Source organism: Vidua macroura, chromosome 10 (assembly GCF_024509145.1).
Source record: "Vidua macroura isolate BioBank_ID:100142 chromosome 10, ASM2450914v1, whole genome shotgun sequence".
NCBI classification, from domain to species: Eukaryota; Metazoa; Chordata; class Aves; order Passeriformes; family Viduidae; genus Vidua; species Vidua macroura.
In genome coordinates this window covers 12,879,063-12,905,744 of record NC_071580.1, presented here as the reverse complement: position 1 = coordinate 12,905,744, position 26,682 = coordinate 12,879,063, and the positions used below count along the sequence as shown (strand labels likewise).

Genomic DNA, 26,682 nt, shown 5'->3' with positions numbered 1-26,682 from the left:
GCCGCGGACGGGCGGGGAAGGAGGGGAAGTGGGAGGGAGCCGGGTCAGCGGGGTCCGTCCCGGGAGATGGGTGGGGAGAGGCAGCGAGCGAGCTGGGCTGTGCCGCAACGCCCCTCGCTATAAACGGAGGGGCCGCGCACGGAGCGGGAGGAGCGGCGCGGCCGGCAAGGAGCGCGCCCGGAGCTCAGCTCACCTCAGCCCAGCCCAGCTGAGTCCAGCCCAGCCCGGGGTGCTCCCAGCGCCGCCGGGGCTCAGCCACCCCCGCCCGGACCCAGGTAAGCGCGTCCCGGCCGGGCACCTTCGGCCAGGGGCAACCAGAGCGTTTGCGAGCGCGGCACAGCCCCGTACGGAATTTCCACTTGGCTTAGGCGGAGCTGGCACAGGAAGGCTCAGTCCTGGACGAAGAGCAGCCACTTAATCCTCCGTGTTCTTGTTTGCCTTGCGAGGCTCGCTTCACATAATTATTTTAGAGAGGACTAAGTGTCCCACAGGCTCCCAGCCCTGCCGCGTGTGAGCTCTCGAGTCTTGTCAACAGTTTGAAGAGAAAGCAAGGGCGCCCTTTGACAGGAGGCACAGCCCTCGGAGCAGGAACTCCACCGCCCCATCGAGGCTCATCCCAGCATCCTGCAAGACATAGCCCTGGCACCTCTGCTCAGGATCAGATGAGCAATTAAATTTTTTATCGCTCTGGTAAGCTCACAATAGAAATTAATCAAACACCAAAGTGATGCTCATGGCTTCTGGGAGTTCAAACTCCCAGAAATGCAACAGTTCAGTTTCTCAGTCTGGCAGGCAATGCAACTTCCACCAGTTAGCAGGGAGTATTGGTTTAATCAGAATTTTGTAGCATACACTCTCCATAACCAGATCTATCATTTTTCTACAGAGAAAGAATTGGCGTGATCTACAACCAAAGATTAATTTTAGTTAGTAAAGTTAAAATGCCTCTCCTGCCTTTTTTTCCCCTGGCCAGTTTCTAAACGTTTCTTGGACTCACACTGGACTAGAGTTCTTCAACAAGTTTAGATGAAGACCTGTAGTATATTTACTGTTCTTCCCCTCTCCACGCATCAAAACACTTAATGTTACAAGTTACTTACAAGTACAAGCCCTGTATTTTTCTAAGTCAACTGGTGTATCAGTAACTCAGTCAGGTCATGATGTGTACAGGCAGTAAAATTGCAGTATTCACTAACACTTATTTCCATATTTCTGCAAAACTCCTAGAATTAATGAGATGTATGGCAATAAGGGACAGCAGGATTCTGCCCAGAGCATGCTACAGATCAGTGTAAATTTCCATCACTTCCAAAAGTAGCAGCACTGCTTTGGATTGTGTTTTGCTGCATAGCATGGGACAAGGTAGTAAATTGGCTCAGTAAAATCTCAGGATGAGGGTATAAAGAGGGATTTTTTTGTATAGGGAAGCCTCTTCTCTTGTCACTTGCATGAACCCACAGCACTAACATGATTAGATTTTTGTCTGAATAGGAGGATTAAGTATGGCCTGAAGCAGGTAATTACCATGATGACGTAGAAAGGCTTTTTTAGGTCTATTTTCATGTCAGACAAATGTTTCATACTCCTGACGATGGCAGTCCATTTTGCTTGTTGCCACCATAATCTTTTAAATTACAGCCTCTTTCAAAAATATTAAGTGCCTACAAACTCAGCTTTTGCTCATGTATTAAGAGTTTAAAATATATGCCTTTCCAGCAGGAATGTGGTATTTCTGCCCGCTTTTCCGCTCTACAACTTGAACTGCATAGCAGAGAAAAATCAGTTGTGATTATTGTGTGCTTCCTAATTTATGTTGTTGAACTGACAAAACAAAGTGGCCCTGTACAATTAAGAGAAGTCACATTTATCATTAAATTCAGATATATAGCTGGTTTCATTCTCCTCTTACTTTTGTCTTAGTATTAGATGGAAACAGAGATAATTTTTGCACTGAGGGAGAGCAGAAGTGTGCTCATTTTCTATGGTGTAAGGTGTCCTGCCTTCCTGCTTTGAAACAATATCTTCTTGGGCTGGTCAGCATGTGCAAAGTGCAGCTAGAGGTTACTGGTTTAAAAGGCAGCAAATACCAGCCTGAAGTGTCAGTACCACAGCGCTGCAGGAGTGAGGAGAGTGCCGCCTTTAACTTCCAAATATCACAACTCAACAACCTGCTTTTTGCAGTCCTCTTAGAACAAGAAGATGAATGATGGTATTTGTGTTTCCTGAATAATATTAATGGTATTAAATATTGGAAAATATATTTAATTTCACTCTTTGTCATACTATAAAAACAGAGGCAGATGCAGAATGTAAACATGGTGATTTGTTTACACTTTCTAGAAATGTATGGACTGACATGGAAATAAGTGTCAGAGTTAATGCCCTTTTAATAAAAATCTATTTTGGACTATGGGCACTGACTGCATTTTTCTACTCCTAAGTTTTATTCTCTGTGGTAATTTTATCCTCCATGTTTGTTAAAGCAGCATATTTAAGTAGTTAATATTTAAGTTTACTCTGGCACTGCCTATTGTTGATCACAGTAATTAACATGGTAATTTAAAGTTACATAAATTACAAACTCTCATTACACTGCCCTAGTTAAAATCTTGTTTATACAAAGGTATAGTATTACTTTAAACCATTTTAAGCAGTCACAAATTACTCCTATTTGCTCGTTACCTCTCTTTTTTTCTCTGGAACTTCTTGTGTTCCAGAGGTTATTAGAGTGTCACCAGTAGTAATCATAAGCTCACCTGTGGCTATAACCACACAAATTTTAGGGGTCTTAATCACACTCTAAGAAGCATGCAATTGTTTGAGTTGTTGGCATGTTCTCTGCACCTTAAGTATCCTATTCTGCCTTGGTGACATCATAAAAGGTCATATTCATCTTGATGTGGATACAGAATATGGATATTTATGCATTACTTTAATCAAATACTACAGCTGACTTACATGGTTAATATTGTGTATTTTTTAAACTGAATTTAATGGTTATCTGCTAGGAGACTACCTCAATGAGAGGAAAGATCAACTGAAATTGAATTTGGATATGTTGTATCTAAAGCTGAGCTGGGGAGATGGATTATCAAGGTTCATTGGCATACAAATAGATCTGCTTGGGCTTTATATTGGACACATGAAAAAAAGAGGACAAATGACCAAGCTGGAAGGGGTGGTGGACAGCAAAGCAAAGAAGCAAAGTATTGCCCTCAGCTATTTCTGACAGTAATGTTGGCAGCACAGCAACATCTCTCCAGAAGGAGAAGCATCAACTTAGAATCTTTTCAGAGTTGCAAGCACGGTGAGCTCGGGAGTTCACAGCTGGGAGGATTGGGTGAAGCTATGGCCTGGCCACCACAGGCCCACTGTAGCTCGCTTGTCTTGTAGGCTCTATTGCACGTTTAACTAAATCTCCAGCCTTTGGGTAATCCTGGCTCAGTTTTCAAGCCTTATCTAGTTTACTGCTGCTGTTTGCTCCTTCTGCTCTGAGCTGTACAACAATTCCATCAGAAATGCAGTGACACAGATGTTGTGTTTTACCCTGTGCTCCTCTCAAAAATTAATTAGGAATTTTTCAGTATTCTTGGATGGAAGTTCACAGTTTTGGACAGCTAGTCCTAAAGTTGACTATGATGTTTTTAAGAAGTCAGCCTCTGCATTTTACAATCAGGTTTGAGAAGGTAAAATGGCAGAATTTTACAAAGAAACATACTTAGAAATCTCATGGAATTCTGAAAACAGAATAAAAAACGTGGATTGCTTTGAAGGGAGAGGGAAATGGAGGAAAAAACTACATCATTCTTTTCACTATTGTAGGGTTAGTTTCCACAACACCAGCAGGAATAAAGAGGTTGCTATTGTTGAGTATTTAACCTCACCTACTTACATGGAATTAACTTTCCATAAAAGTTAAAATTTTTGCATGTAAGCACAAGGTGAGTTCAAATGCATTGGAGAGTTTGAGTAGGTGGCAGCCTAATGCACCCTTTGAGTTTCAAGATGCACAGAGCTCATTCATGAAGCTGAAACACTGCAGCCTGAAGAACAGAAAGGCTCCAGGAGAACTATTTCAGTGCAATTGTGGCTGTATGTAAGAAAGTTACTAATCACAGAATCATTTTATGTCTCTTCCTTCTGATCCCAAACACCCTAGCAGTGAAGAGCAAGCCAGTAATCTTTTGCTAATGACAGTATTTCTTTCCATTCCCTTTCCATCAACGAATTTGTCTCTTAAGATCACTTTCAGCAACAGACAGTCATTCTACTCAGAGCACTCATTCCATGTTCTGTACCATTTTCTAAAATGTATCCTTTGCCAACAAAAGAAAACAAAAAACGCCTAAAATTGCCAGATGTACCCTAGAAGGATCTTCATCACTTTGGAACATTTTGGGGAATTTAACAAATTTGACCAACAAGGGGAGTTATGATACTCATACTTAACATTCTTTTACTTCAGCTGTAAGAAATGAAAAGAGGTTATCTTGACTGTAAGTCCTACAACAGCTGTGATTATTTGAAGCAAAGCCTATATGAAATAAAATTGCTGGTCTAATAATTTTTGGCCTTATCTTCAGATAAATGATGGATTATACTAAAATTACTCTGAGCTTTCAAGTGAATTGCAACAAAGGATAGGAAACTATCATGTTCCAAATGACATGCTGTTAGTATTCTCTGCTGCACCATCACGTGAAAGAACTATGGATTTCGGCCTTTAGTCAGGTGTCTTTTAAAATTTTTATTCCATTTTCGTTTTGTTTGATAGCAAAACTGTCCAGGTACTCACCACATAACAAGGCTAGCTGGAATGCTTGGTTACTATTTGTGGTGTTTATCTCCTTTTATTGCAGCTGAGTAGCATTTCTCTTGGAGGCACAGAAAACGGGTAATAACCGAAGACGGCCTCACAGCAGGAAAGTGAGATCAGATTGGCAATGCAGCAGTGAGTGGCATGATTGAAGACAAGATAAAAAGCAGGCTACAGCAAAAGGTAACTGGCAATAGCTGAAGAAACTAGTACTGAATTTGGGCAAGGTCAATATTTAGACAGTATTTTACTGCTTGAGGTGAAAGCTATAATTAGGGTTACAGCCAGAACAAAGAATGATTTAACTAAACTCCTAATTTCAGCTAATTCTCCTATTCCTTTCTTTACTTCTAGGCCATTCCACTGTGTGAGTTACTGATAGATCCATAGCTAGTACAATCTAATAATCAGTAGATGAAGTATAGGAACAGAAATAGAAATTAAAATACAGTGGATTCTTGAATCCACTCAATTTTCAGAAAACAGAGAGGAGACACTGAAGAGGAGTGTTGTGCCTCAGCATTTCTAGCTGAGAGGGACACATACGAATAAGTAAAACATTCCAGAAAACCACTGAACAGCTGTATTTTCATGATGGGGGGCTTATGCAAGGAGAAAAATGCACAAGTTGACTTCTCTAAAAAATGTTCTGTTGGCAGCTGGCCTCCATTTAACTCTGCTTTAGCATCAGCACAGCCTGGCCAGAGCCTTTCCTTAAAGCAGGCAGCACATGATGTACAAAGATGCAGCCTGAGCTTGTTCATTGAGAAACCACTCATGCCCTTCCTAGTCTACTTTTATAAGATGTATATTGTCCTTTCATCTTTTTCTTTATAAACTCCTATTGGTTTTCATCTTTTCTCCTTTCTCCACTCATTCTTGTTGCTCAAGCCTAAATGTTTATGCAGTTTTACTTTCTTTCCCTGCCAAGGGGTAAGTCTGCTACTACTGGAGTAGCTCAGGGTTTGCTTTCTCCATCCTCAGGCTCTCTGATGTACAACTGTCAGAAATGGAAGGCACAGGGCAAGAATCAACATGTGTTTTCAAACTGGGACTCTGGTTGTGCTGTCTTTATTGTTTTCCTCTTGGTTTTGTTATTAGCCGCTTACCATGATTAGACAATTACAGTTTTTCTCAAATCAGGTAAAAATATATATTTTTTTTTTCATATGGTCTTCCTAAAAAGCACTTCAAAGAAAAAGGGTTCAAAATCACTTTACCTTGAAATACATTTTATGATGCCATTCCATGTTCTTAAATATAACATTAGGAAAAAAAAAAAAAAAAGCTGTGTCAGTGAAGGACAGCCACGCACCCAAGGAATTTTCCTAGCACTAAAGTGCACGGTAATTTTTGTAGCACTAAAGTGAAGCTCATTTAGCATCTCTGGGAAGGCACAGCACTACCCCTTCTGGGCTTCTCTGCTCTTTTATTTGCTTGAGAACCGAGACTGCACCTGCTTGAGGATGCAGTGATTCACAGTATCATAGATTAGCTCACTCCAGCTGTAACAGCTGTCTTTGTTTTGCTGTCTCTGGCTGATCCTCAGTACCCGCAAGGAACATCTCAGGACAGCAAAGAGAGTTCACCAATTAATTTTATTTTCAAAATAGAGCAATAAATTTTACTTTGGGGGGGAAAAAAGCCAGGAAACAAGCTGTACAAATTTGTCAGAACATCTATTTTGGGATCATTCTATTAAGTGTGCCGCCTTCCAGACAAAGCACTAAGGATCATAGTAACTTGTTTTTCCATGGGTGATAATACCTTTCACACTGACAAGGATTAAGGTGTCTATGTTTGACCTTTCATTCTCTTTGATTAACCCCTTAGAAACTCACTAGTTCAATTGACTCATATATTCTCAAATTTTCTTCTAGTCCTCATAATGATCTGCCCTTAACAGGAGTTGTGTGCAACTGAAAGCACAATTGGGCCTCTATGCTTTCGGTGTTATACCTACCAACAGTTACAATGATACTAACTTCTCTTGGGCTTAGCTACATTACCATTTTAAAAGATTTTTTTGTCTGAATAAACTCTTGTACTTTGCCAGTTACTCATACTGTTTTCTTTCCTTTCTGCCTTTGGTTCCCTTTTTCTGACCCTAATGAGCGATTCATTAAGAAGCCTCCATGCTGATCTTTCTCTTTTAATCTTTTAACTTTTCCCTCCAGGCTGTTCCTAACATTCTCATTTAGGGAAGAAAAGTCTTTTCTGAGGGGTATTGCCATTGTGTGATATTTTCCCACTGTAAGGATGTCTAAATTAATTATATAATAAGAAAAGTAATCAAGTATCTCAGTCAGACACAGTGAACCAAATCCTATTACAGATGGCTGAATTACAAGACAAAGCTTCCTCTGAACCAAGGTGTTGAAACCTAACATCCATTTCTTTGCCCAGAAATCGACAATTCATTGCCTTTGCTTCTTCAGTAAGACAAACACTATTTTTCAGCACAAAGTCAAAAGAAAAAAAGCATTCAATGCAAGGTTTGCTTTCCTCAGAGCTGTAGCACTGACTGGTGGGAAGTTACATGGAAATCACTAGCCATGACACTGGAAATGTAGTGATGAAGCTTTCACATTAGCTGGTTTATTTTCCACAACAGACACTTTAGTGATACTGGTTTGTCTGCAGAAATGCTGCATCTGCAGACATGTTTGTATTTCAGTTCATGTCTTCATTACTCAAAGCAAAAGATTCTGTGTCTAACCACATTAGTGAAAGGTAACAGGAATGGGATTCATGAGAGGGAAAGTCTTTTTAGGTAACAATATGCAACATGAACTACTCTCAGTCAACTCATCTAATTTCCATTAGACATCTAATTTCCATAAAGTGGCACACCTCTGTATGAAGGAGGTCTCTCCACTTCTGGAGTAGAAGCAGAGAATTTTCAGTGTTTCTTTTCTCTCCTGCTTTCTGATTAGCCATCATTACAGATGAAGGTAATTGCTCTGCACAATGCATTGCTAAAGGTTGTCATTCATTAATTTACATTTGCCTTCTGTAGTTGTGGGGAAGCAGGGGGATTGGGTGGGGAATTGGATGTAAAAATAAAAAGCCCTTACTGCAGACAAGACTGCATATTGAGCCTGTAAAGCTCATAGGTGCATCATGGCCCCAGCCTGGTGATTTAGCTCAATGGCAGGAAAATGTTCTTTTGAGGATTAACATACAGGTAAGGCTTCAACACACATCGGAATGTTGCCATGCACATCAAAATGTTACTGATTTGCTTTACAATTTGAAGCAAATCTATGTAAGCTCTCTGGTGGCGCCCTTCTTGCTGTTTTACAGGAAGGTACAGAATGCAGTTCCTTGCACCAGAAAAGTAGAAGTTTTTTTTCAGAATTTGTTGCTGATCGCATTAGTATCTCACCTTTAGCTAAGAAAAGTTGTTCAGGAGTATAAATAAACTGCATACCTAATATTCATTTTTACCTCTGTATCTTCTGGCTCATGAGAAGAGTTACATGCCTCTGGGAGAGGGGCAAATGACACTGTGGTCTCTGAATAAAATAAACTACTGGAAAAAAACAAGGAAGCCTCTATTTGGACTAACTGGAAATTCCACAAAGTGCTATCACCTCCCAGCTTTGTCTACAAAATTATTAGCTGTGTCCCCTACCCTTCTTCCTAGAAACATCCTTGTCTAGAGGGAGCAACAGAAACCTAAGTAAAACATTGCTTTTGGTACATTTATAATAATAACACCACTGATTGAGTTGTGTCTTTCACAGTAAAGCTGTAAGACAGAAAAAGGGCAAAGATTGAGAAAAATCCTTTTCTCCCAGAAGTAGGGGATTTGATTCTTGAGGAAATAGTTGAAGATTTGGCCTTTCCATTCCATTTTCTGTTGTAATCACTGCCAGGAACAGAAAAGGACAGTGATTGCGTATTGCTGTGGGCATGTCACTCATGCAGTAACCATTTTATTAAATTATCATTTCTGATTTAGATGCATGAAATACCTTTTTCTGCTTAATCATTAACAACCACTAATACAACCAAGAGTTTAAACTTATGTAAATCTCACCTGTTTTTACCTAGAGGCTGGTAAGCAAGCTCTGTCTTGCAATTATAGCCATTTATGGAAGTAGCCTTTTTCCCCGCAAAGGGCCACTTTCCACGTGATAGCTCCCTTCTGCTGGACAAGTGCAACTACTGACTAAGACTAAGATCTGGACAATGAAACTTAAACACTCTTTCAGTGTTGGATGCATTCCAGCTACCATTCCTTCCAGCAGGAATCGGATCAGAGACCAGTGATACTCAAAACAGCGCATAAAATGTATTGTAACCCCTTAAGCTCTACTTGCTTGAAATCACAGTAATGTAATAACATTTCTCCTGCAAGTTGGGCAGGAAGAATAGTTGTTACTGCTATTTTTTGCACATTGCAGAAGGAACCCTCAAGCTTCAGTGAAGAGGACTGTGTAACTTAGGACAGTCTCATAGCTGTATGGAATGTCCAGTAAGGCAATTGTGATTTATACATGATCTGAAAGGAGGTGAGATACCCCACTCCTTGTACCTGATCTCTGCCCTTAGAACTAGCCATGATAAGGTGTGCTCACAGCAGTGCTTTTTATTTCAGTATGGTTTTTTTCTTTCTTCCCTCTCCACAGCATTTTTAATATAAGACAGAAATATAAATCTGGATCAAGGCCAGAATTAATGTAAATTCCCTTACTTCTCAGATTGGAGGCATTCACAATAGACTCTTATGGTGCATTACATATGGAAACAATTGAGAAATTTCAGGTGTGGGGTTAGGTATCCAGAAGCTACATTTGTGTAGGATGTATATGTAATATAAAAATAATTAAAAAATAATAAAAAAAAAACAAACAAAAACTTTAAAAGTTCTCATTTCATGGAATTAAGCTATCAGAAAAGAAACTTAAAGTTCAACAAATTATTTCACTTGCACTTAACAAACCTGAATTCGATTTCTGTCTCTTATTAAAAACAATCACATGGGGCACACTATATTTTATATAGGCAATTGCAACTGCAATAAAGGAAATGTGTTAATTCATTCATTTACTATCACTCAGAGAAAGTAACCGTGCAGCATGTAACCTTTCACAGCTCAAACTAATCTCATTTTTATTCGTTCTGGGATTGATGGCTTAATTCTGGTTAATTATTGATTCTTACAGGTACTTCCAAATACCCAAAGATATTTCATAACCCAGCATCAAATTTGAAGTTAAAAACCTGCAGTAAAATGTGTATTCATATTAAAATATTACATTGTGCTGCTATTCAAGAAACTTTTCATGTCATTGCAGAAAACTTTAGAAATACCAGTCCTACATTGTTCTGAAATACCTTTATTTTATCTTTCATTTCCTTTTATCTAATGTGCAGCAAATGACATCGTGAGCAGTATGAGGTGATGACATGATCCTGAGGAGCAGACATTAGGTTAGCCTGCTGATTATTGATCATTTTTATCTCCCAGAAGGGCACCAACTTCCTTTTTGGTAAAGCTAACAGCCAGAGCAGAGGTGCAAAATCCCATGCTGGATTGATGAGGGTGGTCAATGCACTCATGTCAAAGTCTTAATATGCCACCTCCATGTCTAAAGCCTCTTCTACAGAAAGAGACAATTCTTTACCTTGTGTTATAAACAAGAGCAGTGACTGCTTCCTGCTATAACAACTAATTTTCATATTTAAAAACTAATTTGGCTATAGGTTTAATAATCTAGATAAGGAAAAAATGATATTCATTTCTGTCAAGACAGACCAACCAAGGAGACAGGACACCATGAGAATCCCCTTTCAAACATCATCTTTTCTGAAGCTTAGCATTATGATGTTTAGTTTCAGAAGAACTGACATAGACGTATTAATCTAGAAATATATTTTACTTGGTTTATTTAATGATCTTTTCAGTTCTAACTTACTGCTCTGGAGATAATTTTATATTCATATCCTTAAGGTTATATGATACCTAAGACATATTAAACAGCAGAGACTTTGTAACACATTCATGCAGCCTTGGTCAAAGAAAGAAAACAGAGATTGTTCTGATGACTAAATGGGGAAAAAAGAGACCAGAAAACCAGGTAGAAAAGTCTAAAATATCTGGCATAGACTGTCAAGCCAGAGCCAGCAGTGTCTAAAACCACCACCCCACTGATCCTCCACAAGAGATTAAACACACTGCATGTTGACAGTGGTTAATCTTTCAGTCTTTTGGAGTCCAGTTCTACATGGATTGAACCCAAGAATGTTTTCCTTACCCTTGACAGCAGAGAAAACAAATATATGTGTATAAGAGGAAATCAGTGTTTACTTTGAAACTTAAATCTAGAGAATCCTAAAAATGAAACCTATAAACTAAAAGAATTATACTTTCTCTCTACTTTGGCTAGCTCTAATGAGTGCCCTGTTGATCTGTCAGTCAAAAATTTTGTAAAAAATAATCCCCTTAATCGTTGCTATGGTAGCATTCACTAAATCACTAAGTTCTGGTGAGGTTGAGAAACTCTAGTGAAGTTGAGCAATCCTTTCTTGGCATTAACTTCTACAAGTAAAATTTTATAGAAGTATGTACATCAGGGCTTCCCAGATTCTGGGAAAAGAAAAAAAAAGACATACACAAGTTGGGGATTGATATTTAGCTTTGTCCAAAGAGCTAAGTAGTAGGAAGAGATATTTCCATTGTTTCTGGACTCTGTACATACACTGAGTATATGCAAACAATAGCCCAAACTTTCCCTGCTACTGCAGCTGCTCTCATTATAACTGTGACATCATCACACTGTGGACTGCTAAAAAGAGCAGAAAAATGGTCACATTTTACATTGTAGAGTATTAACATTAAATGTCCAAAAATATACTTGGAAGATTTTGTTCATCACTCCACAGCCCCATAAATTAATGTTTAGGAATGTCCTTTCACTTACGCCAATTTTTGCCACAACAATTTCTAACACGAAGTCTAAGTGTGCAAATAATGGATTTCTTTATTCTTCATTTCAAATCTAGCCAACTGCTTGCTGGTTTTCCATCTCTATATATCACTTTGATTCTCTATAAATGCTCCTATTTTTAGCAACTTAAAGATATACACACTGTATGCTTGTACTCAAACATCCCTTAAGTGCACAGAGATACACTGACACTAAATAACCCACTGGACATAAATACAGGACAAGATACTCATTAGTCCAACTCATCTGGCACAGGACACTATAGTTTGTCTTTTTTTGGTTCTAGTTTGCTCATTTACTATTTTCAATAAAATAAATCTCATTGTGACACTAACAACCCTTCTGCTCCATCTGAATTAAAAGCTGTTTGCCCTTTCCAGCATCAGGGAACTATTTAGGTAAACACATAATTTGAAACAGAATAACAGTATCATGCATGGGCATTGTCCAAAGAGGTAATGACAAATCCACGTATATTAGTAAAAGTAGGGGTTGGTAGTGGTGTACAAATCATTAAATACGTTTCTATTTTGAAGTTATTAAACTGCTTAAAATTCATAAAATGCACACACCATTTGGATAACACTGTGTAGGCTTGTGTTACCTTTCAATTTCTAAAAGTCCCTTAAGTTGCTTAAAAAAAAAGGGCAGTTCTGAAGTGTCATTTTCAACAGTAAAAATATCTTCATTCAAAATTGGCTGGTATTTGGATTAACAACATGCCTCGTTAGATCTAAAATAATCTTAGTTGCATGAGTAGGTGTCACTATTTTTCCATCTGCATTGCTAAAGTGAAGTTCCTTTAAAATATTCTTCTCAATTTGGAGAGTTAAACAGAGAGCTTAAGCTGCATATGTCTTTGAAAAAATAAAATATCAGAATCTTATTCTGTCTTAAAAGTGCACGAACTGAACTGAAGGTTAGCAAAACCAGAAATGTGCCAGAATATAGGAAATTAGATAGAAGCTGCTAGATGCTAAAATAAAGTGAAAATAATTACCTCTGGTACATAAATTTAAATAAGTACAGGTACAATGATATATATTTTGCCTTATATTTTCATCTTAAATAATCTTGAACAAAGGGGACATTTTGAAAAGTGATGTCACTTGAGCCTAAAACAGCAATTCTCTTATTTTAAAAGAGGAAATACAGACCTCTAGTGGTCAAAATCTATATTATATGAGTTAAACTTCAAAGCAATTTAAATGTCAGTATGCTTAACTCTGATACTTTCTTTTGCATTTTCCTCCCCCATAATCATGCAAAATCATACACACCACCAATTCCACTGTTCAGAGATTCCACAAGCATTGATTTTTCCCAGGGGAAAAAGCCCCTTCATCTGTCCTTTTTCACATAAATTTTATGACTGAAACTGAGTAGTTGAAAGATACTTGGGAAGTGAAGAGGAAATTAATGAGAGTAGTCCATGAGAACAAACAGAAGATAGATGTTAATGCTTCTCAGAATAAGCTATAAAGCCATCCTACAGAAGGACAGACTCTTTTGAAGTGTGGCAGAGGAAATAAATACAGAGAAGTTCTTACAGAGAAGGTCAGAGTACATAAACAGTTCACATTTGCAAGGTAACAGGAACTTGTTCTGCTAGCACAAAAAAAGTAATAACCAATTTAGGTTTTGATGTTATAGAGAACCAGATCCTGCAAGAATCACAGGCAGTTTATTTTCCAGCTATGTAGAGCCAGCACAAGTGAAGCAGACCAGCTTGAGCTCTTGCAAGGGGAAGGCAAAAGAATCCACAAATAGGTGAGAGCATTAAAAAGATACATACTTATAAATAAATAAAGCAAACCACAAAATTAACAGCAATTTCAACAGACTGGCAGTTGCCTTGGTTGCACAGTTGTTAGAAGAAAATGCCAGTACAAGGTCCTGCAAGTTCTATTTGTTCTGATGTCAGACCACCTCCTGATCCAAAATTGCAAATCAGCTTGACAGCTGCTAACACAGGTCTGCTGAGGTTTGCTTTGTGTTCTTGGTGTTTGTGAGCTGATGTACAGACAGTGTCTGGTGCTGTACTACCTATCACAGTTCCTTTTCCGTGGTATTTTGGTTTATTGTCATTTACCACAAAGTCAGATGCTGACCTCTGTGGAAGGTACTGGCAGTGATGACAAGAGCCCACTGTAATGGCACAGTTTGAATTATGTACTCTTGTTTGTATTTCTCTTTCCCTTCACAATTCATCTATCAACTCTGGATTAAAGATATTTAGGACAGCCATCAGTGGGAAATACAGACTGTTAGAACTAGCAGAAGAAATAAGAGCTGGAAGAAAGATAAATCTATGGCTTCACAATGGTACTGCTCAGGAACTCCAGGAAAGCACAGAAGGTGCTGAAGTGTGGGTGTGAAATACAGGTAGCTCTACTCACTAAGACCTGAGAATAGAAAGGGTTACTCTCTGGATAGAAAAAGACCCCAAAAGCCTTTGCAATAAAGCATGTGTAAGTGTCATTACTTACTCAGCAGTTAGAATAAATTAGAAAAGGGGGATTAAAGTCATAAGATAAAGGAAAGTTTATGCCACCAGAAAGAAATAAATATAGCTAATATGCTGAATATATTGTTCCAAACATTTTTTGTTCTCTTTTCTCCCTGTGCAAAAATTTTACATAAAAATAGAATGCAGTATCCTCTTAAACATGGAACTATCATCTCATTTGTAAGAAAAGCACATAACCCACCCACTGTCAGAAGAAGGAAAGTGCACATTACCTAGTGATAAGGTGGCTGAGCTGTGGCAGGATTGGTCAGCCTGAGTTTATTTAGTCTTTGTCAAAGCAAATATTAAGTACATTTTTGTTCAAAATCTGACTTGTGACACCTGCTTACCTATTTTTAGGTGATGAAGTTCTCACAGAAAGCCACGGTCACTGCTTTCTTATCTTTCAGTAGGCAAAGTGCTGTTTACCTTGCATGAGCCCAGCATTCCTTTTTTCCACAGGCAGTTTAATTAGGATGCATGTTCACCCAACAGAAGCAATGAATGGAGTGGTAAATAATAGTTGGTTGAGCAGTCTGAAGAATTTCATTATCAGTGCCTTATTGTAATCATAATTAAAAAAGATAAAAGGTCAAACAGGACAGTACCTCAGAACAAGTACTTGCTGCTCATCAGATAATTTGTTGGAGATTGATGCCACCACACCACTCACAGTCACTATTCAATCCCATTACAAAAAGCAACTTGTGTGTCAGCCTTAAAATGATCCAATTATTGTTATGTTAACACAGGTCATTTGAGATGCTTTACATGGAATTATCAATGTGCACAACTTCAATAGATACATTTAACTAGCCAGTATCTTCTTTGCATGTGTACAGCCATGATCCTGGGACAAGCAGATGAATTGTGGCAAGTGAGACTAACAGGAAAAACTGAAGGTGTATGGGAAAGAAATCACTGCCTGTGAGGAATTCACATTACTGCAGTGGCCCTCTCACACTTCTCAGCACAGCCAAGGGCCCGTGCCTTCAAAAAAAAATTACCTTCTCCAACTTCGAAGCTTTTCCTAATGCTCTGAAGTTACAGTTGTGCTCAAGGAAGCAGATCCACCTAAGACTAGCTCTGAAACTTTATAATTTCCAGGAAATTTTAAAATTCCATTTGGGATTAGCAGTGCCTTCCTTAGTGCGTTTCACATGTACAGCTCCTATGAGGTTCATTCTCAGAGCAACGTTCAGACTGTTTCCAGATACCCAGATGTGTTTACCCAAAAGCAACCACGTTATGTATTTCTGTTTCCTCATCATTTACTGAAAATATTGATGGATTTATTTATTTATTTATTGTAATTCCTTAGTATAATTTAAAAGTGGTAGCATACTGGACACATTATTTGCGCAATTCCACTGACTTCAGTGTTACAGCAAAGCCTTTTACCTCCAGGAGGATTACACAGTCTTACAGAGGTAGATTGACGTATAATACTATTTCTTGACAAAATTCCTGATTCTTCATGGGAAGTGTTCTGCCTTTTTTTATTTCCCAAGCACTCCAGAATATGCTCAGGCAATTCAATACCTCAGAGTGCCAGACATTTATTCCCAACTGAATTATTTTTTGTTTATTTTAACACATTTCTGAAAATGTAATAGAATCACTGTTACTCTTTCTTGAAAGAACATATGCTATTAATTAGTATTAGCTAAAGCTACTACAGACATGAAACAGTACAGGTCACCATGTGGGTAGAAAAGGGAAATTGGAAGCAAAAGAACGCAATGCAGTACACTGAAGGGGTGTGTGAGAAGACCATGGGAAAATTGCCTTGGCATCTACCATTGCACAGAATCAACCCCACCAAAAGGGAATATTCACCCTCAGCTGTATTTGCCTTAGACACTGAATCTGTCACTCAGTACACACAGAGCCAAACTGTACCAGGGACTGGTGAATCTTGTCACTGAGAAAGTCTTGCCCAGCCTTAACTGGGCCTGATCCATATTATTGCCAGTCAAACTTGCACAAGTGATCTCCCAAGCAGAAACTTCACTCCAGATTCTTACTGCAAAGTTCTCGGCTGTAATTTTTGTGGGTATATAAGGGAGCAAAGACTATAACTGACCATGCAGCACCAGCCTGTAGCTAGGACAGGGCAAATGTTGCCAGACCTTGATGTTGCAGAACTTATCAGTTAGTGTCAAAGTTACTTTCATAAGCAAGGGATGAGATAAAAGGATTTATCTTGAAATCTTTCTATTGTGGTTTCCCTGTCCCAGGGATAAGCTGACCTTCCACAGAGCCAAACACCTTGTATTTGAGATTTGACACAGTTTAAAAGCCAGGTTTTGCTCAGGATTGTACTAGAGTGCCACATGTGATCAGAATGGTGAACCTTTCTTTGTGTTAGCTCTATTTGCTTGACTTATTAATTTCTTAAACTTGGCAAAAATAGCTCATGTCATTTTGAGACATCCATACCAACTGAAGCAACAAGACTAATACACAGAATGAATTGAAGGAACTGGGAAGTGTTACATAGCACATCTTGACAAAATGTCTATTAGTTGCATTTTACTAGATACTATAAACTTGATAGAATTATCAAGAACTAAATATTGACATTACCCTGCTAGCTTTGTAGAAATTAATCAGGTTGTGAATGCAAACATATGCTACAACATGAGCTAAGATAGAGAAATAACAAGTTTACAAAAGGCTAAGAGCCAAAGGGTGACCGTGCTCACAAGATGCTGCCTGCAACCCATATTCTGGGTTCAGTTCCTGGCTCCTTCAGACTTCCTGTGTGGGCTTTGCTGAAACAAATCTGTGCCTCACTTCCCTGTTAAAAATACAGTCATTTGTAAAAAGATTTGCCTTTCAACAAGAGCCAGTCAAACACTAAACTCTGTGGCATTCTGAATTTAAAAGGAACATCAGTGCTGAAGCACTCAAATAACGAGCAGCTGCACCTGCGACTCACTGGTGTGTTTGTAATGATGGGCATCTCTGCTTCCTCAATGCATCCATACTGCCCAGGGTCTTAGGGTGGGTCTTACATTTATAAAGGGTTTCTTTGCTGTTTGGGGTTTGCTTCGTTTTGGTTTTGAAGCCAAACTATTTCAGTTAATCTTTGTTTTAAGCAGCACAAGTTAGGCTTGGCTTATAGCTGGATCTTGCAAACAGCAATAAACACTACTCTGCAATAAAACCTATGATTTTTTTTTTTTTAATCCATTCTTTTTCAGGGAGGACTATCTGTTTTTAGACTCTAGAAAGTAGTGAGTATTAGAGTCACTTACACTGTAAGCTTTCTAAAGCAATCAGTCATTAATAAAGAAATTATTCTTGCAGAACACACAGGCCTTGGCAAACCAAACAGGTGCCCTCTAAAGGAGATTTAATGTCCTTGCTGAGCACTTAATATGATCCAGAAATACAACTTCAACTCTTGGATACATAAATTTTGTCAGCAACTGAAAAAGTAATGTGTTCCCCCTTGCACCCTTCTTAAATTCTTTGTGCAGTTATTAATGTACAACAGATCAGGACATGTCCGGATTTTCAGATTTTTTTTCCCCTCACTACTAGTTAAATGCCATAGTTCCAAGCCAGATGGGGAGCTAAGTAACCTCTGAATATTTAAAGTAGTTTTGGTACAACAGAATACTAAATTGTGCTTTTTCATCTCTCTCTGTGATGTAAGAATTTTCTTAAAGAAATAGGTTCAATGTATAAAAAAAATTCTAGTGGTTAATCTCAGAGATACAAATTAGTACCTAATCTAAAGTCACTTATTTTCTTAATTCATTGTAGTTTGTATTTTATATACTTAATTAGTATTCAGAGTGCTTAAGTTTAGTTTCTGAGATATCTGAATAACTTACCTCATTAAATATGTCACCTATTTATGGAAAGAAAATCTAAATACTCCACTGAATTTATAGTTATTTGCTATTTTCAGTCTCTCTCATTATTTTTGACATATGTTCACTAACCAGTATTATTTTAAATTGGAACTTTGTTAACTGAAAGAGGTTTTTAAGATTTCATGTATGTTGAGAAGAATCTAAAAATGTTCAGCCTACTCCTAACATTCTTACCTCTGTTTTACTCTGCAAAGTCTGTATTGAAATATAAATTGGTCGATAAAACACTTGAAGATGGCTTATTTTAAAATTCTAAGACATTGACACATTGTGTTAGTCTTGACAAAAAACTTGACATTTAGTTGAGAATTGTTAAAAATTAAATCCCTATCACAAAGATTGTTTTCTTCCTCTTTTCCCCTCCTAGGTGTGAACTTCCTATTTTCTCCCTGAAACTAAGTTACAGCTGAAGAGTTCAAGATGATTCCAAATTACTCTACTGAAGAAACTGTTAAAAGAATCCACGTGGACTGTCCTGTTTCAGGAAGGCACAGCTACATCTACATTATGGTTCCAACCGTTTACAGCATCATCTTTATCATAGGCATATTCGGGAACAGCCTGGTGGTTATTGTCATTTACTGCTACATGAAATTAAAAACAGTAGCCAGCATCTTTCTTCTCAACCTGGCACTGGCTGACTTGTGTTTTTTGATAACTCTGCCCCTTTGGGCAGCCTACACGGCCATGGAATACCAGTGGCCTTTTGGCAACTGTTTGTGCAAGTTGGCCTCGGCGGGGATCAGCTTCAACCTGTACGCCAGCGTGTTCCTGCTCACCTGCCTGAGCATCGACCGCTACCTGGCCATCGTGCACCCGGTGCAGTCGCGCATCCGCCGCACCATGTTCGTGGCCCGAGCGACCTGCATCGCCATCTGGCTGCTGGCCGGCGTGGCCAGCCTGCCCGTCATCATCCACCGCAACATATTCTTTGCTGAGAACTTGAACATGACAGTCTGCGGCTTTCGCTATGAGAGCAATAACACGACGCTCCGGGTCGGGTTGGGTTTATCCAAAAATTTGCTGGGCTTTTTAGTTCCTTTCCTGATCATATTAACAAGCTACACCTTAATTTGGAAGACTCTGAAGAAGGCATATCAAATTCAAAAAAATAAGACTAGAAATGATGATATCTTCAAGATGATTGTAGCAATTGTGTTCTTCTTTTTCTTTTCCTGGATTCCTCATCAAGTGTTCACTTTTCTGGATGTGTTGATTCAATTACACGTAATAACAGATTGCAAAATCACCGATATTGTGGATACAGCTATGCCCTTCACCATTTGTATCGCTTACTTTAACAACTGTCTGAATCCTTTTTTTTATGTTTTTTTTGGAAAAAACTTTAAAAAATATTTCCTTCAGCTAATAAAATACATCCCACCAAACGTCAGCACACATCCAAGCCTCACAACCAAAATGAGCTCCCTCTCCTATCGGCCACCAGAAAATATCCGCTTGCACACTAAAAAGACTGCCGGGCCTTTCGACACCAACTGAGGCATTTCACAAAGTTCTTCTTTTGAACAACCTTGTGTGTGAAGCAGCAAGAACAACAAGATTCGTCTGCGGTCCTGAACATCACAGCTCATCACAGCAACACTGGATCACCTCAGAAAAATCATACTGTACAGAGCCAGCAGTGGCCTTTCAGCTTACTTTGTAAAGAGGACTGCTTCGTTTTCATTTTGTTTTTCATTACTGAAAGCAGACCAAGTGTTGGACAGGTGTGCCAGAGTTCCTGCCACATCCCACCATTTGCTTAGAACTATGAAAGAAAGGGAGGGAAAACTCCTAACTCCACAGGTGTTTCAAAAGGAAAAGCTTGTATAAATAACATGAAATACAAAGAACCTGACTTGCATATATGTGAGCTATTCTGTTGAAGAAGTGAAACTTTGTTTCTTGTTTTGTTGGTGTTTTTTTAATTACATAAATGTCCTATAATCATATTTATAATATATTTTCAAATATATGCTATATATAGAGGCCCAATTTTAAACTCAAATGGAAATTTAAGGTCCTTGAAATTGGTCTTATTCTGATTTATGCTACTATTTTTTTAATGGCAATTTTTTCATAATAATATATGCAATAAAATGCAGATTTATTTATTAAATATAGAATAAATATATTTTTAGATTTATATTCCTACTCATACATTTCAAACATTGCTTCAGAAATGTACATTTATATCCCAGTGGGTATTTTTGTAGTAGTTTAAAAATAACTATGTATGTGCACACAGAAATGGGGTTCACTCAGCCTTTCCTCATGAAAAGCCACCCTCACCTTGAAGAGCTTTATATACAGAGGGAGTTGACTCCATACTCTGTATGACTAAAAGTAAAAAAAATTTAATTCCTGCACATTTAGTAAACTTATATATTGATAAGCAAAAATGGAACAATGCTTGTCTATCAGTTTAACTAAAAATACTTTTAGTCCCATCACAAAACATCCGAGATCAAACTTTACCCTTGGCTTTTATGGAATTTCTCTCCATTTATATAAAATAATGCCCAGGGTATTCTCTCCCTGTAGAACATATTTTTATTTATATGGAACAAATTCAGATTTATACTAGCATAAATCAGAACTAAAGTCTGGCTCAAATTCTCAATACAAATCACGAGGAAAAGTGACAAGCACTGTGGGAAGTTTCCACCAATGATATCCTCATATGTGTCCTTTATACCTCAAATAATGAGCTTCAGATATTATTTATGCTTGATTCACACGCATTTATTGTCCTCAAAGATAAATGAGTTCATAAGTACTTTTTGACACTACAAAACTTAAAAAAAATCCAAAACTTCATATATATCATGTAGAAAATTACATGCCCCTTGAGAATTTACAGTATTTATAATTTTCAAAATCATACGTCTAATGTGGCTTTGTCTCAAGTAGTGAGTGGTTGGATTATCCATATTTTCTGATGATCAAAATCAAAACACAATAAAACAGTTATTTCTGTAGTTTAATACTCTTTAAGGAAAAAATGGGACTACAACCAGGTCTAGAAATCTTCCTCCTCTTTCATTCACTTATACTAAGGGAATTTTTTCCAGTTTTGCCTTTGTTCTTCTAGCCACAAAAATGGGAATGTGTCTACTCATACCTTGCAAGGCGCTGTGACAAGTCACAACTTCTAAAGCTCTATGATACAAAAACTCTCCTTCATTAAAACTTTAAGTTAATTTAATTGCAAGGTAGTATCTTGACTTTTGAAGCCTGAATGTCATTTAACTATGTAACTTAAAGAAATATTTAAATTGTTATACTGAATACTTTCTAATTAGCTCATATCCTTACATGTGAGACAGCCATTTGCTTAAATTGAATATGTCAATAACCCCATGCATTATCAACAGCACCCAGAAGAGGACCAGTGCCCCAGCACTCTCTAAGCTGACAAAGGACTGGCAGAGATTGCCAGATTTATCTGTATATTTTGTTCATGGACACACATGCACGTGCTGAGCAGCATCCAGAGCTTCCCCTGGCAGAAGCTTCTCTGTCCAGCCATGATTCTGCATGCTGTGCTTGCCACCTGCTGGATGCAGCCACAAATTTGCTTTACATCTCAAAAGTTGTTACAGTTAGAAACAGCAACACTTCCCTGCCACCTGAAGGATCTCAAGATCCTCACCTGTGGCAAAACTTCTGTACAAATAAAACCAAACTTCCGATGTGGGAGGCCAGTAACTTCCTTGACAGGGTCTAAGCAAGCATTTTCTCATCACCTGCTCACCCCTTTGGCCTCTGAAACCCAGTGTCCCCAGTGACCACAACATTTGCAAAACATTCATTGCATTACTACAAGAGCCATCTCAAAGAGGAGACATAAAAATCAAAGCCATTGGTTACTGATCTTGATCATTTCATGCCAGATCCTGCAGTTTTAAGAGGCTCTGTATCCTAAGCTACTGGTGCATCTGCCTGTGCCATGTGAATAAGCAGGAGCGTGCACATTCAGCTGTGTTACTGGAGGAAAGGTAGGAAGGCATTACACCTGGTGTGCTCTGAGGGCAGCACAGACCTCGAATAAACAGGCAAAGAAAGTAAAGGGGAAAGCTTTCCTAAATAAAGCAGGGAAATTTTCATTCTCCTAAGGAGTAAGGAAACATTCATCATCTGCCAAATATGCTAGCGCCTTAAAAGAAAAAAAAAAAAAAAAAAAAAAAAAAAAAAAAAAACAAACAAAAAAAAAAAAACAACGCAAAAGCAAATCAGCAGATACCAAAAAGAACCTAGAGATAAAACTCTCCAGCAACTCTAACTGGGTAGCAGCAGGAAGTAAACCCCTTGGAGCACAGAGTTACTGTGAACAACCAGATGCTGCAGTTTCACAACACCCCAAACTGACAGCTAAGGGAAGAGCCCACAGGATGGACACCCACACCACTTCCATCACGTATCTGCAACTAAGGCAGGTGCTGAGAAACACGTTATTGCTGAGCCTTACACTCCCCTGCCCACCTATTGGCTGGACACATGTGCATGGGGCAGGCAGAGCAGAGGGGAGGCAGAGGGGACAGTCTGGTCTTTGCTGAGGATCCTTGGCCATGTGGTTGCTACTGAGAGGCAGGTAGGAAATGGCCAGAATATTCTTTGGTGCAAGGACCTAGCGTGCCAGCAAAGGAGGGAGTAAGATTTGGCTCTGTATGACTTTGTCATCTTTGGGGAACTTTGGATTGAGCCCTCTTAATATCAAAAGAAAACTGGCTGTAGATGTTTAAGAACAAGCTTCCATTACCTTAAAAAACACAAAGTTAGAACTATTCATATGCAATAGTATGCAGTTATTTTTAAAAGGAGTATCCACAGTGCTTTTCATTCCTGTGATGACCAAAGTAAAATACTACAAACTCTTAGTCTGTCCTTGTAGTCTCCTGTTGTGAGGAACCCAAGTCAGTACTAATGGGAATAGCATATAACCCTAAACACAGGCATTACACCTCCCATTCATTCCAAATTCATTATTTGAATGAACACCTTTTTTTCTGCTGAATAACTACTAAATTACATATTTGACATGTACATGCATAATATCTATTTCTATTTATTGTGCAATAGTACTTTATATTACTCATGGTTTTTGCTCTACTCCCTACTTGCTTGCCTGTTGTACGCCCATCCTAAAGCATACTGTATAATCTACACTGGTTAGCCCAAATTCCAACAAAACCATTACAGATACTGTGGGAATTAATCTGGCTTCTTGGCCTAACAATTCCCTCATGTTTACATTGTTAATCAAGAGGTTGCAGAATAACCACAAGACCAAAAGCCCTTTACCTTACCAGCATTACTATTTAGGTGATAGTTTCCACTGTCTACTTGAAACTATGACAGCAGCAGAGAATACAGTAAGTTTTCTAGTTTTGCTTGAATAGCTTCAGCAAAGGTTTCTTTCGATAAACCTGACCTCCTTTTTAAGTATACAAAAGTGCAGGTATTCCCAGGGAAATATTTGCCATTGAAAGGAGAAACAAATCCTTGGGAGAGGGTGGTTGAAGGCCTAAAAGAGGGACTTACTGAATTTGTAAGTATTAAGTGTTAAATGTAAATATTTATTTTTGGTTTTGCAACAGATTGAGGGGAAAAACACACACACACACACACAAAGAATAAATCTTTCAGCTTAGTGCAAAGTGAGAATAAATCTTTCAGCTGAGTGCAAAGTGATTGTTCTATCAATCACTGAGTGCACCTCCACAGCGACCTCCCAGCCAAGGCTGAACTAACAAATCCTCAATGCTCCAGCCCAGCTGTCAAGCTCAGTGTCACCAGCGAGCTCTGCAGATGTGGCAGGACACTCGAGGGATAGGGAGAGATCAGATCATGTCTGAGAAGAGCATTGTGTGATCTTTTTAGTGGACTAGTGCCACGGGTTTCAGCTTTGTAGTTGGCAAGTTAGGTAACAAAAACTAGGTATTATTTTCTTTTCAATATTTTTGTGCAGTTGTAATTTGCAATTTGTGGACATCAAATGTTTTCTATTTCAATGGCCATAGTTTTATATTGTAGAAGTGTACCTCGATTATATAACAACTTTTACTGTCTGAAGTATTACTAAAATCATACAGGTCACCAATAAATGTCATTGTGAAAGTCATCTCCACTTCTGTGTTAAGCACACAAAGGAAAGAGATCTGTTTCTGTGTTGCTGTAAGTACTATACTCTTATCTGTATAACTACAGCTATATATATATATGTGTGTATACATATACCTTAGGCAATATCATCCTTAAAGTATTTCTGTGTAATGCTGTAACATTTTATACCACTATTCCTCATTACTTTTAACCCCTATCCTAGCCCAGCTCTCCCTTAAATCTTTGAGATGAACAGGTTGTATCTGCAATTCTTCTTGAAGAGGATACCCAGATAGCTCCAAAATCACTTGTAGAACAGCAGTTCAGTAATTCATTTCTGTATCCCAGAACAGACTAAGGTAATGAAATTTATTTGGAGTGGAGACGTAGCAAATTGCTAATTTTCCTACATACACGTTGGAGTTTGAAGCTAAATTTAGGCTTAACCTTTTAGAAACTAAATTTAATTTTAGAAACAGATTTATTTAGAATACTGTGTTAAATACAGGATCACATTGCATTATGAGTAATGGCCTTGAACAGCCTGACTCAGGCTGCCTGTAGCTGAGTATTCAATGTAAATATATCCATTTAGAATATAAGCAGTGCCACATTGTACTGTGGCTGCAGTGGAAACAGCATCAGGTTCCAGAAGGGAACCTGATGAAAATAAGATAATATGATAATAAGAAGGGATTGGGGATGGGAGGTGGGGTTGACAGTGAAAAGAAGGGTAGATTGGATTTTGCCATTTCTAATTTGTATGAAAATAAAACAGAATTTAGTCTTGCACATCCCTAGTAAACTCCACTTCATACCATGTCTTACAGTGTCACATACTGCAAAAAAAAAAAAAAAAAAGTGAAAAACAGTTAAAGGTTGGGCCTATTAAATTTTTATAGCTTATCTGCTGCATAACTTATTTTCCATGTATATTAATTATTCCTCAGCTTTGTGTGTTGGCAGCTTTATGTCCTGGTAGTGTTGTTAGGCTACAATTAAGCAAAGGCTCTGGGGCAGGAGGGCAGACAGAGCCATACCTTGGAGCTTTATCATGAGGTGATCAGAGGTGAAGAATTGTTAGAATAGAATGGAAAGCAAAGACAGTTGCTGAACAAATACAAACTGTAAAGATAATGCCATTAAATAACATTTTAAATGGTTTTCTGTTTTGAACCAAAGTTAGCTAAATAACTAAAAATAATAAAGCAAAAAGAAGAGAAAATACTGAAAGATAATTTCAATTCCACTTAGAATTACAGAGAATTTCAAGCATCTCCAACTCATATTCTCAAGCAAATGCAAACCTGGCCATTTCTATGAAATTGAATGAATAAACAGAAAAGCTGAAGTTAACAGATGTGTGTAAGATACTAGCAGCTGCTTTGCTACTATTGACTTTTCTTTCAGAAAAAAAAAAAAAAAAAAGTTGAATTTTGCACTTGAAATCCATCAGATAATTATATGCCCAGGAAAGGGACACAACATACTGCCTATGGGCTTAGATGAGCTTTGCACACCTAGCCTGAATCCTCCTCCTGCTTAGCTAAGCCTGAATCTTCCTCATACTTAGTTTATCACATAGTACACAACTAGACAAAAAAAAAAAAAAAAAAAAAAAAAAACAGCTAAACCAGAAAACAAAACAGAAATAAATTAATTTTGTGAAAATATGTATTCCAGTAGTGCTATTTATTTTTTAAATCACCTATGAAACACTAAAGGATCTAAAATAACTTTGTTTTAATAAGTTTATAGTAATTTAAGTAATTTTCAAGCTTCTATAAGGATTATATTTTGCACTGTAAAAAGATCTCCCGCATGAGAACCAAGATTCCAGACCCAAAGCCCTCTTTCTGTACAGCAGCACCTATAAAGTGAGGCCACGTGTATGATTTGCAGGATGCCTTTCAAAGGCAGGACATAAATAAGTGCCCCTGAGATGTAATGTCATCTGCCAGAGCATTGTTGGTGTTGAACCTGATTTTTGTGATGGGATTATTCTAGATACAAATGAAAAGAAGCAGTAGAAAGGCAGATTCTGTATACTAGACTGTACTATACAGTGCCATTTTTACATGTTAAATTCTGAAGAATTGTGTTTCTGGTATTTTTTATTTTCTTTGCTTATCTATGATGGCTCTCTATACTGTGATCTGTCATTTTTACATGAGAGTACACAGCAGATATGCATTGTTCTGTTTAAAAAGAAAATAACACATTTTCAGTAGCTTTCTGTCTAACACAACTGCAAAACCAGTAACCTTTTTCACAGAGCCGTCTACATCAGAGTGGTTGTATTTTGAAATACTGAAAATATTAAAACAATATGAAATAACTTTAAATGAGTGTCAGTTTAACTTGTTCTTCACACCGTATGTTTAGACTGTTTCTCATTAACCG

General features: G+C 38.0%; 1 protein-coding gene across 3 annotated transcripts; it reads left to right on the top strand.

Moving 5' to 3' along the window:
- The first annotated feature begins 187 nt into the window (after positions 1-187).
- Positions 188-26,624, top strand: AGTR1 (angiotensin II receptor type 1). 3 transcript variants are annotated; one of them, XM_053986690.1, is made up of 3 exons: positions 188-275; positions 4,860-4,999; positions 18,542-26,624. In XM_053986690.1, the coding sequence occupies exon 3, from the start codon at positions 18,595-18,597 to the stop codon at positions 19,672-19,674; it is 1,080 nt and encodes a 359-aa protein (XP_053842665.1). In that variant the 5' UTR covers positions 188-275; positions 4,860-4,999; positions 18,542-18,594; the 3' UTR covers positions 19,675-26,624. The 3 variants fall into 3 exon arrangements, with proteins under 3 accessions (XP_053842665.1, XP_053842666.1, XP_053842667.1); XM_053986691.1 differs by lacking the exon at positions 4,860-4,999; XM_053986692.1 differs by lacking the exons at positions 188-275; positions 4,860-4,999 and adding an exon at positions 646-690.
- Positions 26,625-26,682: the final 58 nt, after the last annotated feature.

Coding starts and splice junctions, on each gene's coding strand:
- AGTR1 (XM_053986691.1), top strand. CDS start 18,595: ATGATTCCAAATTACTCTACTGAAGAAACTGTTAAAAGAATCCACGTG.